Source organism: Heptranchias perlo, chromosome 17, assembly GCF_035084215.1.
Source record: "Heptranchias perlo isolate sHepPer1 chromosome 17, sHepPer1.hap1, whole genome shotgun sequence".
Taxonomy (NCBI): Eukaryota; Metazoa; Chordata; class Chondrichthyes; order Hexanchiformes; family Hexanchidae; genus Heptranchias; species Heptranchias perlo.
The window spans coordinates 13,108,404-13,124,583 of NC_090341.1; the positions used below are offsets into that span (position 1 = coordinate 13,108,404).

Below are 16,180 nucleotides of genomic sequence, written 5' to 3' on the forward strand. Positions count from 1 at the left end.
TGCCCCTCGAGCCTGCTCCGCCATTTGATAAGATCATGGCTGATCTGTGATCTAACTCCATATGCCTGCCTTTGGCCCATATCCCTTAATACCTTTGGTTGCCAAAAAGCTATCTATCTCACATTTAAATTTAGCAATTGAGCTAGCATCATGATACCACAGTTGTGAAAGTACAGACATTTTTCAAGATTTAGTGCTAAACCTCAGAATACTGAGCCTAAATATCATTCCACATCTTCTCCCACTTCATGGTTAATTTTTTATCAAACTAAATTTTTACTGAAACTTGGCATGTCTCTTTGATAAAGTCTAATCTTCCTCACTTGCACACATGCCAAGGAAGGGTACAACCTGTTTCCTGTGCATTGGAAGAGAATAAAATTGGACAGCAATTGCATGAAGTGAGATTTTTTTTTAGGCTCGATTAAAAGGCGATGTCCTAGCAACTCCTAGTGACAAGTTACAGACCAACAGTGGCAGAAGCCTGCAAGCAAGCCATTTGCCTGCTGTTTAGAGATATGGGTTTGTAGGCAGTCTGCCCTCCTGTTTTCAGCTGAATGGAACAGATGGAACTGTTTTCAAACAAAATGTAGACCAGACAGCAAAGGTCCAATGCTTGTCTGATTTTCTGGGCCACATACCATTTCTGCATGGTCAGTGCCATGTTACAGTACCTGTCCTACCTGAAAGCACCCATTCAACCAATCCAAGAGCATTAGGAAGCATGTGAGAGAAACGGCCTGAGAGTGTGCATGGAAACTGAGGTGCATCAGCCACTACTGTGAGGCACCTCTGTCAGAAAGACTGCAAATCCAATGACCCTCACACTGCTCGGCCGACTTCCTGCACTAAGGTAGTGCCTGACGTAAATCAGTCCTCAGGAATTATTGGTTTACTTATAAGATGTAAATGTTCCACTACAACAATGAACAACTTTAATGGCTTCTAACTGGCAACAGGAGGCATGGCTAATGAATTCATTCCTTTATGGGAACATTTTTCAGGCACCAATCTTTAAATCACTAATCAAGTTTGGCTTAATGGAGACAACCTAAGAAATTGGATGTTTTTATTTGCAGCTGGAAAAGTATATACAGTATGTATCGATTGTTGTAATCAATCATTTCAAGTCCCTCCCCTTCCTAAGCTCCAACCCGTCAGGTTTTGGACACAGCAAAATAGTCATCCTGCTTATGAGATTTCCTCTTTAAAAGGTAATCCTGGAGGCAAGATTCTTTCTTTAAAAGAGAGCCCTGAAGAAAGGAATTATTCTTTAGAAAGGACCCTGATGACAAGATTTATTACTCAACAATAGGCTTTCGGAGAACGAAAGCCCCAAAATAGCTATAGATTTTGCAGACATCTTTTTTCAGAACAAACTGAGCTTTTGTGGCCAAAACATAACTTATAACCACATTGATATCTGTGATTCATTGTGTAACTGGAACTCACCTGGGCCTGCTGTACCATCTGTCTGTCGAGTGCTGCATACCATTCCTAGAAATTCATAAAACCCATCGCTAATGATGCTATCTCCCTTAGTCACCCCCTCTTCGTCATCTTCCTCCAATTCCACCTCTAACGAGTCAATGGTTTCAATCAAAAAACTAAGGCATTCTTTCTCCTCGTGGGACAAGTGGCGTAAGAACTCATCTTCCTGCAGGTGAAGCAGAAAAAGTTACACAACCTGGTCAGCTTCTGATCAATTAATAACCCCTTTGAAAAACAGAACACAGAAGTGAGGAAATCTGCTCATTACAGAAATCAAAGACTAGATGCATATACTAGGATTAATAGACATGCAACATTTTAAAATATATTCATTCTTGGGATGAGGGTATCACTGGCTAGGTGGCATTATTGTTCATCCCTAGTTGCCCTGAGAAGGTGGTGGTGCTCCCACAATGCTGTTAGGTAGGGCATTCCAGGATTTTGACCCAGTGATGATGAAGGAATGGTGATATACATTCAAGTCAGGATGTTGTAAGACTTGAAGGTGAACTTGGAGGTGATGGTGTTCCTATGCATCTGCTGTCCTTGTCCTTCTAGGCAGTGAAGGACATGGGTTTGGGAGGTGCTTTGGCAAAATCCTTAGCAAGTTGCTGCAGTGCATCCTGTAGATAATAAACACTGCAGCTACGGTGAGCCGATGGTGGAGGGGGTGCGTGTTTACGTTATATCTATAAAATAGCTTGTCATTCTCTATATGGTTATTTATTTATAATATATTAAAAGTCTTGCATATAGCACACACTTCCTGTTGCCATGCTTACTTCCTGTGTGCCGATTTTTGTCACATTCCTGACATGCCTCTGTCACATTTTCTTACGCATTAGTAATGCCTGGATAATGCTTGCTTCAAAATTACCCATAATTACCATTATGCTGACCTTTCAATCCTCCCAACATTAGGTGGTGCTGATGTGGCTCATTTGCACCTCCCAACTCCTATGCATGTGCTGGTAAACCAAGATACCAATTGTAAATTGCAGTTACATTTATTTTAAAGTTATTTATTAAATGTTAAATGCAGCTATTTACCTTTCTCCCACTTCTGCCCTGAGACCTTTCCCCGCCTGATCTGCGGCCTCTCACTCTGGTTGGCTACTCTTTGTGGTTTTATTCGCACCACAAGTAGACCACTCCCCACTCTTAGGCCTCCTCCAGTTGGACTGCACTCGGTTTTGCCCTTGGACCTTCCGTTGTTGACCTGCAACCTCCTGCGCCGGTAATTTTCAGTTTTTTTTTTAAATTTCCCATTTTCTCCCCTTTCCAGGTGAACCTCCCCAACATTGCCCAAACATTAAGACTGTCCGCTCCATTGCTTTTCTGCGGGGCCGGCACTCTCGCCTCTGAGTCAGAAGGTTGTGGGTTTAAGCCCCACTCCAGAGATTTGAGCACAAAATCTAGGCTAACACTTCAGCTCAGTACTGAGGGAGTGCTGCACTGTTGGAGGGTACCGTCTTTCAGATAAGATGTTAAACCGAGGCCCAGTCTGTCTTCTCAGGTGGACGTAAAAGATCCCATGGCACTACTTGAAGAGCAAGGGAGTTCTCCCCAGTGTCCTGGCCAATATTTATCCTTCAACCAACATCACAAACAGATTAGTTGGTCATTATCACATTGCTGTTTGTGGGACCTTGCTGTGTGCAAATTGGCTGCCTCGTTTCCTACATTACAACAGTGACTACACTTCAAAAGTACTTCATTGGCTGTAAAGCACTTTGGGACATCCTGAGGTTGTGAAAGGCATTATGTAGATGTAAGTCGTTCGTTCTTTCTCATCGCCCGTGTTGAAAATTGTCGCTGGCCAACTGGCACATTCACAAACAAAAACTGCGTCCTGCAGAATCATAACCTTCTCCTGCCACTGGCATTACCAAAATTCCAGCAATTTCTCTTCATGCATTCGCCCTCCCCATATCTCATGGTGACTCCTCCCACTTCAAGATCAACTATCAATTGCTTATTCACAAAGAAAATCTAAACTTGCTTCTGCTAAATCTCTAACATCCTCCTCTCACCATTTTCTCATCCTGTGAACTACAAACCAATACAAAGCTACCCTGTGAACTCAATCTTCCTCCCCCTCACCCAACAATACACCCAAAAGCTTAAATCCCCCCTCTACCAGTCCAACTTAAAAATCACTTGATTTTTTTCCTACAACTCAACAAATTTTCCACATACGGAAACACATAGGAGTTACAATACAGAAATAGGGCATTCGGCCCATCTGCTCCACTTCGGTGTTTATCCACCACGCAAACAAGTAGTTCTAATCACATTTACTAAATATTGGGAAAACCAAACCTATTGACTTCGGTCCCCCCCACAAACTCTGTTCCCTAGCCCCGACTCCATCCCCCTCCCTGGCCATTGTCTGAGGCTGAACCAGACTGTTTGCAACCTTGGTGTCCTATTTGAGCCTGGGATGAGCTTCCGACCACATATCTGCTCCATCCCAAGACCATCTACTTCCACCTCTGTAACATCGTCCGTCTCCGTCCCTGCCTCAGCTCATCTGCTGCTGAAACCCTCATCCATGCCTTTTTTACCTCTAGACTTGACTATTCCAATGCTCTTCTGGCTGGCCTCCCATCTTCCACCCTTCATAAACTTGAGCTCATCCAATAGTCTGCTGCCCTTATCCGAACTCACACCAAGTCCCGTTCTCCCATCACCCATTTGCTCGCTGACCTACATTGGCTCCCGGTCTGGGAACGCCTTGATTTTAAAATTCTCATCCTCGTTTTCAAATCCCTCCATTGCCTCGCCCTTCCCTCCTTCAGCCCTACAACCCTCCGAGATCTCTGCGCTCCTCCAATTCTTACCTCTTGCGCATCTCCGATTTTAATCAATCCACTACTGGCAGCCATGCCTTCAGCTGCCTAGGCCCTAAGCTCTGGGATTCCCTCCCTAAACCTCACCACCTCTCCACCTCTCTCTCCTCCTTTAAGACACCCCTTAAAACCTACTTCTTTGACCAAGCTTTTGGATACCTGCCCTAATATCTCCTTTTGTGGCTCGGTGTCAACTTTTGTTTGATAATCGCTTCTGTGAAGCGCCTTGGGACGTTTTACTATGTTAAAGGCGCTATATAAATGCAAGTTCCAATATCCCTTCAACCTCTTTACCTTCATCTACCTATCCAATCCAACCTTGAATGTTGACATAGCTTCTGCCTCAACCACTAAACCTGGAAGTGAATTCCAACCCTTTTTATTAGTTTCAACTCTTAAAATATTTCTCAATTTTCTTTATTAACAAGCAAATATGGGCTTTCAGACCCACAGTAATTTTGGACACTGGAACCCTGGTGGGGTTTAACACTAGGCTCCCTTTTAGATGGGTTATCATTCTTATAATCAAAACAGTTTTAATGACGTTAAATCCATTTCTTTTTTCTGTCTCTTCTGTCACATTCTGTGAATATTTGTTTAAACTTGAGTGGTTATAGCACATTATTGGAAGAAATGATTGGGATGACTTGCTGAGCCTGACAGCATGAAAGACCCCCGTTGTGTTCTATTACACAGTTGCATGGATACTCATGGAGATGTATGCAGTATCTTCTTATGATCAGAACAGTTGCTCAGAGAGGCAGGGAGTAAGTGACACAATGACTTATAACAAGTTTCTTCCGTGGCGTGTTATGGATAAGTAGCCTCAGCAGCAAACTGCTAGAGGTAGCTTCATATGTTGCATGATTTAAGTGTTGCAATATTCATCTAATTCCCAAAAAAACATTCCTAAAACCCTGCATGCGCACCTTAAAATCAAGTTTTAGTATCCTTCCCTCAACTTCCTTCACTTGTCGTTGTTTCCAGCTTGGGGAATTTGTTGGGAAGGCTGACGTCCTAGCTCATACACACATTTCATAATGTGGAGATGCCGGTGATGGACTGGGGTTGACAATTGTAAACAATTTTACAACACCAAGTTATAGTCCAGCAATTTTATTTTAAATTCACAAGCTTTCGGAGGCTTCCTCCTTCCTCAGGTAAATGTTCAGGAGCTCCATGAAGCCGACGCATTTATACATATAGAACAATACATGGTGTTTACAGAATGCCCCTGCAACTGCCCGTTGCCAAGGCAATCACCGTGTTCAGACAGAGAGGTGTCACCTGCAGAACCCCCGAATACACATTCAACAAAAAAACAAACAGGAAAAAAAACAGAGAGAGGCAGAAACATCCGGAAGGCAGAGAAAGCCAGCAAATGACCCATTATATTAAAAACAGATAACATTTGTTCGCTGGTGGGGTAACGTGTAGCGTGACATGAACCCAAGATCCCGGTTGAGGCCGTCCTCATGGGTGCGGAACTTGGCTATCAATTTCTGCTCGACGATTTTGCGTTGTCGTGTGTCTCGAAGGCCGCCTTGGAGTACGCTTACCCGAAGGTCGGTGGATGAATGTCCATGACTGCTGAAGTGTTCCCCGACTGGGAGGGAACCCTCCTGTTTGGCGATTGTTGCGCGGTGTCCGTTCATCCGTTGTCGCAGCGTCTGCATGGTCTCGCCAATGTACCATGCTCTGGGGCATCCTTTCCTGCAACGTATGAGGTAGACAACGTTGGCCGAGTCACAGGAGTATGAACCATGCACCTGGTGGGTGGTGTCCTCTCGTGTGATGGTGGTATCTGTGTCGATGATCTGGCATGTCTTGCAGAGGTTACCGTGGCAGGGTTGTGTGGTGTCGTGGACGCTGTTCTCTTGAAAGCTAGGTAATTTGCTGCGAACGATGGTCTGTTTGAGGTTGGGTGGCTGTTTAAAGGCGAGTAGTGGAGGTGTGGGGATGGCCATAGCGAGGTGTTTGTCCTCATTGATGACATGTTCTCCGCAGCTACACGTTACCCCACCAGAGAACAAATGTTATCTGTTTTTAATATAATGGTTCATTTGCTGGCTTTCTCTGCCTTCCGGATGTTTCTGCCTCTCTCTGTTTTTTTTCCTGTTTGTTTTTTTGTTGAATGTGTATTCGGGGGTTCTGCAGGTGACACCTCTCTGTCTGAACACGGTGATTGCCTTGGCAACGGGCAGTTGCAGGGGCATTCTGTAAACACCATGTATTGTTCTATATGTATAAATGCGTCGGCTTCATGGAGCTCCTGAACATTTACCTGAGGAAGGAGGAAGCCTCCGAAAGCTTGTGAATTTAAAATAAAATTGCTGGACTATAACTTGGTGTTGTACACATTTCATATTCACAGCTCATGTTCCCAAACTGTGGATGAACAATCCAATGCTTGGTGAATTCTGCTTCGCCGTGATCGGAAGAACCGACATCAAAGGATCAAAAAGCAATGTTGGTTTTTGATTTTTTTTTTCCTGATTGTTATATCAGAAAAATCTATAATGGCAGATGTGATTGATTGCATCAGGACATCATTGCGTTACAGATCACAACATCATTCGCTCTATAAGGTGATAAAGCGCGTTGCTGGAAAACATTACTATGGCACCAGCAACCTCTTAAAATTCATTCTTTCTTAATAATTACATTGATTTATATCTTTACTTCTTTTCAGTGAATCACTGTGGTTCACATGAGAGTCAGTCCATGCTGTTGCTAACACGAACATGTTAATTAAATGATTGAAACAGAACACAAAATCAAAGCAGCAAATACCTTAGACATGAAAGAACATACCAACCTCACTGCATCACCCGGTTCTTACAATGTGATGATCTATTAAATATTAGACGCTTTATACTATATTAACTTAATTGTAGCTTCCTATGGCTCTGGTGGGGTGAGGGCACTACCGCACATTATGGTCCTTTAAGCCTTGGCTGACAGCTACTCAGCCACTATAGCAGTTTCCAAAGCTCTGTGGCTAGTCCCTATATATTAAGCTGGAAATTTTTTAGTAGAAATAAGGAGGCCACATAATTCTTGGAAAATAAGAGTCCAAATGGGGTTGAAGAGCAAAGGAATCTAGGGGTACAGATACACAAATCATGAAAAGTAGCGATGCAGGTTAACAAGGCCATCAAAAAAGCAAACAAAGCACTGGGGTTCATTTCTAGAGGGATAGAAATGAAAGGGATAAAATTGAAAAGCAGAGAAGTTATGTTAAATTTGTATAGAACCTTGGTTAGGCACACTTAGAGTACTGTGCACAATTCTGTTCTTCATATTACAAAAAGGATATAGAGGCACTGGAGAAGGTGCAAAAAAGATTTACAAGAATGATACCAGAACTGAGAGGTTATACCTATCAGGAAAGGCCGAACAGGCTGGGAAAGAGAACGCTGAGGGGTGACCTAAATAGAAGTCTTTAAGGTTATGAAAGTGTTTGATAGGGTAGATGTAGAGAAGATATTTCCACTTGTGGGGAGACCAAAACTAGGGGCCATAAATATATGATAATCATTAATAAATACAATAGGGAATTCAGGAGAAACCCCTTTACCCAGAGAGTAGTTAGAATGTGGAACTCACTACCACAAGGAGTAGTTGAGGCAAATAGCATAGATGCATTTAAGTGGAAGCTAGATAAACATACAAAGGAGAAAGAAAAAGAAGGTTATGCTGATAGGGTGAGATGAAGAGAGGTGGGAGTAGGCTCATGTGGAGCATAAACACTGGCATGGACCAGTTGAGCCAAATGGCCTGTTTCTGTACTGTGCATTCTATGTAATTCTATGTGAGTTCTCCCCCAGATAAAAAAGTGACATTTCTAGCACAAACAGATGAGAGCAGGATTATTTATTAGACAAACTGAAAGCCCGAATGAAACATTTACTGTATGTGGGTCAGTTTATAGCTGATCTGGATCTCTGAATACCCATCGTGGAAAGTGAGATACCCTTACAAGACGGTAACAAAACAGTAACACAAGACGTACAGCAGAATATGTGTGCAATCTGAGCCGTCAATATGGTAAAACAAGTGCTTTAAAATAATAATCTTTTCTTAAAATAATTTAATATGTAAATCCCTGTGTGAGGTTCAAAACCCCGTTAAAAAAAGACATTTGAAGGAAAGGGTTAACTGTGTCCCTTTTAAACAAAGGCATCTGAAAACCTGCAAACACAGTAAGTAAACTGTGTTCTCGCAAATCCTATTTTCCCTCAATGAAGCTGATAGCATTGGAGAAGTATGAGTTTCAGGATCAAAGACATTGTACTGCGGATAGACATCTAGATTATTAAATAAATAAGCTAGATGGATAAAGCATTGTCAGGCTTTCAAAACACATAGGCTTTTGGAAACACAAGCTTTTCAACACAGCAGGGGTTAATGTAAGAAAAGGCAACAAGGACAAACGTCAAAGGCTTCGGATCAGGAAAGCAATGATAGGTGTGAAAACAAGCATGGGCCTCTCATTCCTATCTGATAATCTGTTCAAAGAACTGGGATTTATAAAACATCAAATAGTATTGCATCCAACATATGGTCAAATGGTATAAGGAATGGATTTGAACCTACTGAAGCAATCAAAATTGGAGACTTAAGGACCATTAAGAATGTCTGTGCATAGCAATGAAAGGGGCTATCTCTACATGAAAGGCCATAAACAGAGATTGAAGAGGGGTCTTCTACATTCCATGGTTCGAGCACATGGTCTTTTCTACATCAAAGGGTCTCCAGTCACATGATCAAAGCCTAAACTGTCAATCATTGAGGTATGTCAATGATTGCATAGCAACAGGGAGCGATTGGACAAAAAAGAACTGCACTCCCCAATCCTACGTCCTATTGGTAAAAACAATATAAAAGAAGACTTTGAGAGAAGAACAGGCTCTTCACCATACGGCAGTCACAAGGAACGCACACTGCAGTCGAACATCACACAAGAAGAAGAGGACCTCGGGACTGAACAGCTGATCAACCTTCAGGCCCGATGAGCAAAATCCTTGGTTTAATGATTTGCCTGGCGTATATATGAATTGTTCAGTCATTACATAATAACATTGCAAATTATTAAGTGTATAATGGGATTTTATAGAGGAAAGTCATATGTATGCTTTGATTTTGCTTCATGAATGCTCGTATGAATGATATCATTAAATAATTACTTTTGATTAATGAAACTACCGTGAATGAGGGTTACTTTCTTTGGTCCTATTCGTCCAGTTCCAAGAATCACAGGAAATAAGGATTACCCTACATCTGCTATCAGGGATAATTAGTAAAGAAAGGAATTTCCACATCTCACAACAGGTTACTGCACAAGATTAGTGGGAGGCTGCTACAGTGCATTAAGAATTGGCTGCATGCCCATAATCAGAAAGTTGTTATCAATGGCTGCGGATCTGCTTGGAGCCCGGTTATCTGTGGTGTCCCACAGGGATCGGTGTTAGGGCCTTTGCTCTTTACTATTTATATTAATGGCCGAGATGAAGATGTTGGGGGAATAATCTATCAGTTTGCAGATGATACGAAGATTCGTGTGAGTGTTAGGACTGTGGGAGAGACTAACCAACTACAAACAGATCTTGATGTGTTTGGGGAATGGGCCTGCGTTTGGTAAATGGTATTTGACTTAAAGAAGTCCAGTGTTGTGCATGTGGGCAGAACCAAAGCTAAGCAAACTTATACCTTTCAAGGAACTGAAATGAAGCCTGTGGTGAAAGTTTTTTGAGGGTGTAACTAGCAGGGCAGATAAAGGGGAACCAGTGGATTAGTATATTTGGATTTTCAAAAGGCATTCGATAAGGTGCCGCATAAGAGGTTGTTACACAAGATTAGGGCTCATGGGATTGGGGGTAATTTTATTAGCATGGATAGAGGATTGGTTAACAGTTAGAGATAAGTGGGTCATTTTCAAGTTGGTTGTTATTAATGGGGTGTCACAGGGATCAGTGCTTGGGCCTCAGCTATTTACAATTTGTATTTATGACTTTGATGAAGGAACCGAGTGTAATGTATCCAAGTTTGCTGACAATACAAAGCTAGGTGGGAAAGTAAGCTGTGAGGAGGACGTAAAGAGTCTGCAAAGGGATATCGACAGGTCAAGTGAGTGGGCAAGAAGGTGGCAGATGGAGTATAATGTGGGGAAATATGAGGTTATTCACTTTGATAGGAAGAATAGAAAAATAGAATATTTTTTAAATGGTGAGAAACTATTAAATGTTGGTGTTCAGAGGGATTTGGGTGTCCTTGTACACAAAACACAAAAAGTTAACACACAGGTACAGCAAACAATTAGGAAAGCAAATGGTATATTGTCCTTTACTGCAAGGGGGTTGGAGTACAAGAGTAAGGAAGTCTTGCTGCAATTGTACAGGGCTTTGGTGAGACCACACCTAGAGTGCTGTGTGCAATTTTAGTCTCCTTATCTAAGGAAGGATATACTTGCTTTAGAGGCAGTGCAACAAAGGTTCACTAGATTGATTCCTGGATTGAGAAGGTTGTCCTATGAAGAAAGATTGAGTAGAATGGGCCTATACTCTCTGTCATTGAAACATATAAGATTCTAAGAGGGCTTGACAGGGTAGATGCTGAGAGGATATTTCCACTAGCTGAAGAGTCGAGAGCTAGACATAGGGCTCGATTTTAAAACCGAGCCGGGAAGGGGGCGGGGTCAAATTGAGGACGGGAAACCCATTAGTACGGGTTTCCTGGACGTCCTTACGATTTTGACGTAAGGACGTCTTTTATTTTTTTTGTCGGTTTCCCGTCCGACTGACCGGCCTGTTGACAGGCTGGTCTCAGTCGGATGGGAGACTAGCCAGGGAGAGTACGTCTTCAGGTAAGTCTGCAGGTAAGTCTTTGTTTGTATGGACGGGTGGGCGCGGGGGTGGGGGTGGGGGTGGTGGTGCTGTGGGTGGGCGCGGGGGGGGGGGGTGCCATGGGTGGGCGCCATGGATGGGCGCAGAGGGGCGCGGTGGTTAGGCATGGGGGGGCGCCATGGTTTGGTGCGGGAGCACCATGGGTGGGCACGGGGGCGCCATGGATGGGCCCGGGGCGCTACGGTTTGGGCACAGGGTAGGCACAGGGGTCGTGAGTCATGGGGGGAGGGATTGGGGATCAGTCACAGGGGGGGTGTCGGGATCGGGGGTCATCGCAGGGGTCCGCGATCGTTGAGGGGGAGGATCGGGGGTCAGGGGCGGGAGGATCGGGGTCGGCGATCGGTGGGGGAAGGGTGTGGGTCGGTGCAGGTAGGCTTGTTGGCCCTGAGGGAAGCACTCCTGCTCCTCCGGGCCCACAAGTGTGACCTTTCTAGGCACCTACCTGTTAGTCTCAGGCCTTCTCGCCTCCTTTCACGAGGTGTAAAACAGAAGGCCCGGGAATCCCACCCTCCCCCAGGGTTGAAATCGGGAAGTCCGGAAAAATGGAGGCAAAGCCTCCTTGAAAGTTGTTAAGGCCCGACCCGCCTCCTGGGAGCAGGTTGGCCGCCCGCCCCTCTTCCCGCCCTGATGAAAACCGGGAATGGACGGGTTGGAGGCAGTTCTGAAATGGTGGCAATTTTCAACGTCCCCCCGCCCCCAACCCACCCGCTTTCCACAGTTAAATTTGAGCCCATAGTCTTAGGTAAGGGGTCAGACATTTAGGACTGAGATGAGGAGGAATTTCTTCACTTAGATGGTCGTGAATATTTGGAATTCTCTACTCTAGAGGGCTGTGGATGCTGAGTTGTTGAGTATATTCAAGATTGAGATCGATAGATTTTTGGACTCTAAGGGAATCAAGGGATGTGGGGATCAGGCGGGAAAGTGGAGTTGAGGTCGAAGATCAGCCATGATCTTATTGAATGGTGGAGCAGGCTCGAGGGGCCTTATGGCCTACTCCTGCTCCTATTTCTTATGTTTCTTAAAAAGATCTTGGTATCATAGTTCACTGTGAGCCTTCAAGAGAGCTGGACATACGAACATACGAATGAAGAGCAGGAGTAGGCCATTCGGCCCCTCGAGCCTGCTCTGCCATTTGATAAGATCGTGGCTGATTTGGTTGTGACCTCAACCCTACTTTCCCGTCTACCTACTATAACCTTTGACTCCCTTGTTAATCAGGAATCTATCTAACTCAGCCTTAAAAATATTCAAAGACCCTGCCTCCACAGGGAAAAAAAAATCAGCCAGGGTTAATCCAGTGAGCCTTGTTAGAAAATGTCTGATGTTTGGGATTAGAGAATAGGAGATGGGAAAGATGATCCAGGAGTCAGGGATGCAGTGGTGAATGTTCCCAAAAATCATTTCTGACCCTGCCCACCTCAAATCTGAAGAAAACTCAGCAGGGAGTTGTTGGGATGATCAGCTTCCTTATGTCCATAGTAGCTGGGACCATAGGATTCAAATGGCTGTTAAACATGTTACATAGGGACAAACATAGTGGCCAATCCCAAAATACCAGCTTATACATTCAGGAATTCATTGGAAAAAGCCAAATCTAAAGCTTGTCCAGCGCATTCTATTTCGCGCATTTTGCAAAAAATATATAACTGCATTTATCTGAAGATTCATCTGTGCAGACATCCTTTTTATAATTTTGACTCTTTTCTCACAAAGTGTGAAAATACCTTTGGTAATTTAACACGGTGAGTTTTTCTTAAAGAAAAATCTCTAGCGACCAGTTCAGTTTGGGTTTGATTGTGCAGAGTTTGTTCAAGTGTATCCAAACAAAGACTTGCTTAATCATCCCAAAAAATAGCTCATTTGATTTACCTTGCTGAATGTCGCTGCCTCTCCCTCAGTGTTAACCCTTCCACTTTCCTGAGCGAAGTTAACTTCTGGATCCATAGGTATATCCTTACTTGATAAGCTCGGCTTATTCAGTAAATGTCAATCCCATCGATAACTTTTTAGTGGAATTTTTCTTCCAAACCTTGGAGCAAAAAACACAAGTTCAAAAATCTACAGTTTTTGGTTCTCAATAAAATTAAAGGATTTCAGTGCCAGCCAATGAAACATATTCCCACCTTTAGGATCCAGGGTCAGCATCGAGCACTCTCAGTTCAGGTATAACATGGGTCAGATGCAAGGAAAAGCTCCTTCCACTTGGCCTTTGTCAACTTAATCTCAACTTCAGATGAACATTCCTACTGCATAGAGGAGGTTATTCAGCCTTTCGTTATTCGTGCCAGCTCTTTGCTGGAGCAATCCAAAACAAATCACACTGTCCTGCACTCTCCCCGTGGTCCTGTATTTTTCTCTGTTTCAAATATTTAGCCAGTTTTCCCTCAGAAGATCTAATGGCCTTTGCCTGAACCATGTGGCAAAGCATTCCATGTTTCAACAAACCTCAGTGTAAAGACATTTCTCGGAACCTCTCTCCTCACTCTCTAGCACTTTAAACTACACAGTCACAGTATTAGACAGCTATTAATTTATGGACTAGACTACCACCTAGGACTGTGAATTTGGATGCAGTTGACCTATTTATAAAGGAAATTACATATTCTTGATCTAACAGGGAATGAAGTGGTACAATGTCAAAGCAGGAGAGAATTGCAATAGGCCAGTAGGGGATTCAATCTGTGGACCCAAGTAATTATTACAAGACAAGCTGGATGGATTGAATACGTTACTCTCAGTCTACCTTCTTGCAGAAAAGGAAGATTTTGAGGATCTGGAGTGCAGTCGACATCATAGTCTCTCTGTCAGACATCTTAAGTTGCATGCTGCCAAACTGTATACCATGGCTACCAATAGGCTCTCCAACTGCTGATGGGATGTACCAAATAAGAAATAATACTTCACCTATTTTGGGGTGACTTGTTAGCAGTAAACTATGGGGGTGGGGGGGGGTAATAATTACTGCTGGAGAGATTGTGCAGATTGAATTTTTGCCATATTGCCTTATGGGACTCCATAAATGGAGGAGAAAATAATTTAGGAATTGTCCTGGTTACCTCTTCATATTTCAAGCTATGGTACTTTAGTTAATGCATTCAAAAGAAAAGCTGACAGATTTTTTCTTCAACAGAGAATAGAGGGATATAAGCTTTAAGCAGGAGAGAGTTGAAAAGTTAGAATATTAAGTCTGATGGGACAAACTGCACAGCTGAATGACCTTTCCTCAATCTTATATTCTTACATAAGATGACTCATCTAGAATAACTGAGGATGTTGGGAGTGTGCCCAGCAGTGGAAGAGAATTGAATCAGTTGAAATAGGTCTGGATTTTCCTTACAAATCCACCCATTTCCAGGTGGGCCTTGATCCTGGCCCAGGTATTTTGGTTCAGGTGACCTGCACCACCACCCATACTGAGCTTGTCCAGCCACATATAAATGAAAGTGGGTGGATGTGGCTAATGTCACCCTGAAATGTTACTGCCTCTAACCTGCCAACAGTAACTATACCACTATATAAGGGGCAGTAATAGGAAGAGAGCACGTCCCAGATGTGATACTGCATGGTGGAGGCCATATTTTCTGAAGTTCTTGCAGCTCTCTCTGACTTCATCAGGAAAATGTTCTTTGAATGCAACATCATTGAAAAGTTCTTGAAAGATATGAAAATTCTGAGGGAAAAAATTGACTTCCAGATGGGAATCCTTCTTTTTCTGTATTATAAAAAGGAAGATGATGAGGATACAGAAGAGGCTAGACTGGAGGAAATAAGAGTGAGGCATCAGCAAATACGGTTGCATGTAACCCAATGATATCCACTCCACAGGGTTTATAGACCTTGCAACCGTACTTAGATCTCATGGGTTTCACAAATCCAATTTCTTACCTTAATGGCTGCATCCTTAATCCTTCTTCATCTATTGACATCCTTGATCTCTCAGATCTCAAATGGAAGTCCCACATCTTCTCCATTACTAAATCTATCACAAAGAAGTTTGGTTTCCTGTTCTCTGAACCCTCCCGTCTTGTTCCTGCTAAGTTCCAAAGTGCTGTTACACACTCTTCCTCCTCCCTACATCCTCATTGTTGGAATCAAGATTCATCACGCCATCTGTTGCTCCAGCTCATTGTTTCCCAAGATCTCAAAACTGTGGAACTCCTATCTCCTTCAGTCTTTTCTTTCTCCAACAATCTGCAGGTTTTTAAAACCTAAACTTGGCATCATTTTTCCGTACTTCTTGATTTGCCTCATCTCTCCTACCCTTTTGAACTTTGGTAACGTCCTGCACAATAGACCATGGCCCTTCTCCTAGGTTGCTTAGTTTAAGAAACAAAGTACAGATGTCATAACAAAGCTGAAGTGCTTTAAATTAATGTTTTGTTCGTATTGTAAACAAATGAAGAGGGCAGTACAGAGCTTACCTCATAAACCACTTATGATTTTATAATATATGGATTACAAGTTTGCCCTTCTTTTTGGAATAACCCAATATTACACTGTACACGGGCCAATATTTTAAACTGTGGCCTGAATTCCCTTTAAGACACCCCCTCTTTAGAAAAGAAGTGGTATGCATTGTCTTACAACCTCTTGAACGAGTCCATACCTGCCGGCTCAGTGCTGTATGTAGGTCGTTCTGCAATTCAATCCTCAGAATAAATGTTGTTTTGTCATTGCTATGTGATCCGTAAACTCGGAGTTACACGTACAAACATCAGAAAACAAAAGGGAGACACATTTGGAAAGCAAGCACCTTCTACTCTCAACCCAAATTAAATCGTCTTCTTTTGCTGCGCATTTACAGTTGGTTGGAGTATTCACACAACAGGGTACTTTATGCAAATCAGCTTCACTTGCATTAGCCATTTGACTTTTGAACTCTGCTCCCGTGAGAGGTCAAACAATAAAAGGACTCAGCTTCTAAGCAAA

At 43.0% G+C, this 16,180-nt stretch overlaps 1 protein-coding gene across 4 annotated transcripts in view; it reads right to left on the bottom strand.

The window, feature by feature from the left end:
* The window catches only part of LOC137334376 (proline and serine-rich protein 2-like), a 61,816-nt gene that overhangs the window by 1,579 nt on the left and 44,057 nt on the right, over positions 1–16,180 (bottom strand). For 2 of the 4 annotated variants that reach the window (XM_067999091.1, XM_067999092.1), the window contains exons 2-3: positions 13,121–13,280; positions 1,453–1,657 (exon numbers count right to left, since the gene is read on the bottom strand). In XM_067999091.1, the coding sequence (XP_067855192.1) occupies positions 1,453–1,657; positions 13,121–13,195 (280 nt within the window). In that variant the 5' untranslated portion in view covers positions 13,196–13,280. Of the gene's footprint in view, positions 1–1,452; positions 1,658–13,120; positions 13,281–15,136; positions 15,502–15,857; positions 16,100–16,180 lie in introns of those variants that run through there. The other 2 variants (XM_067999089.1, XM_067999090.1) reach the window with 2 other exon arrangements.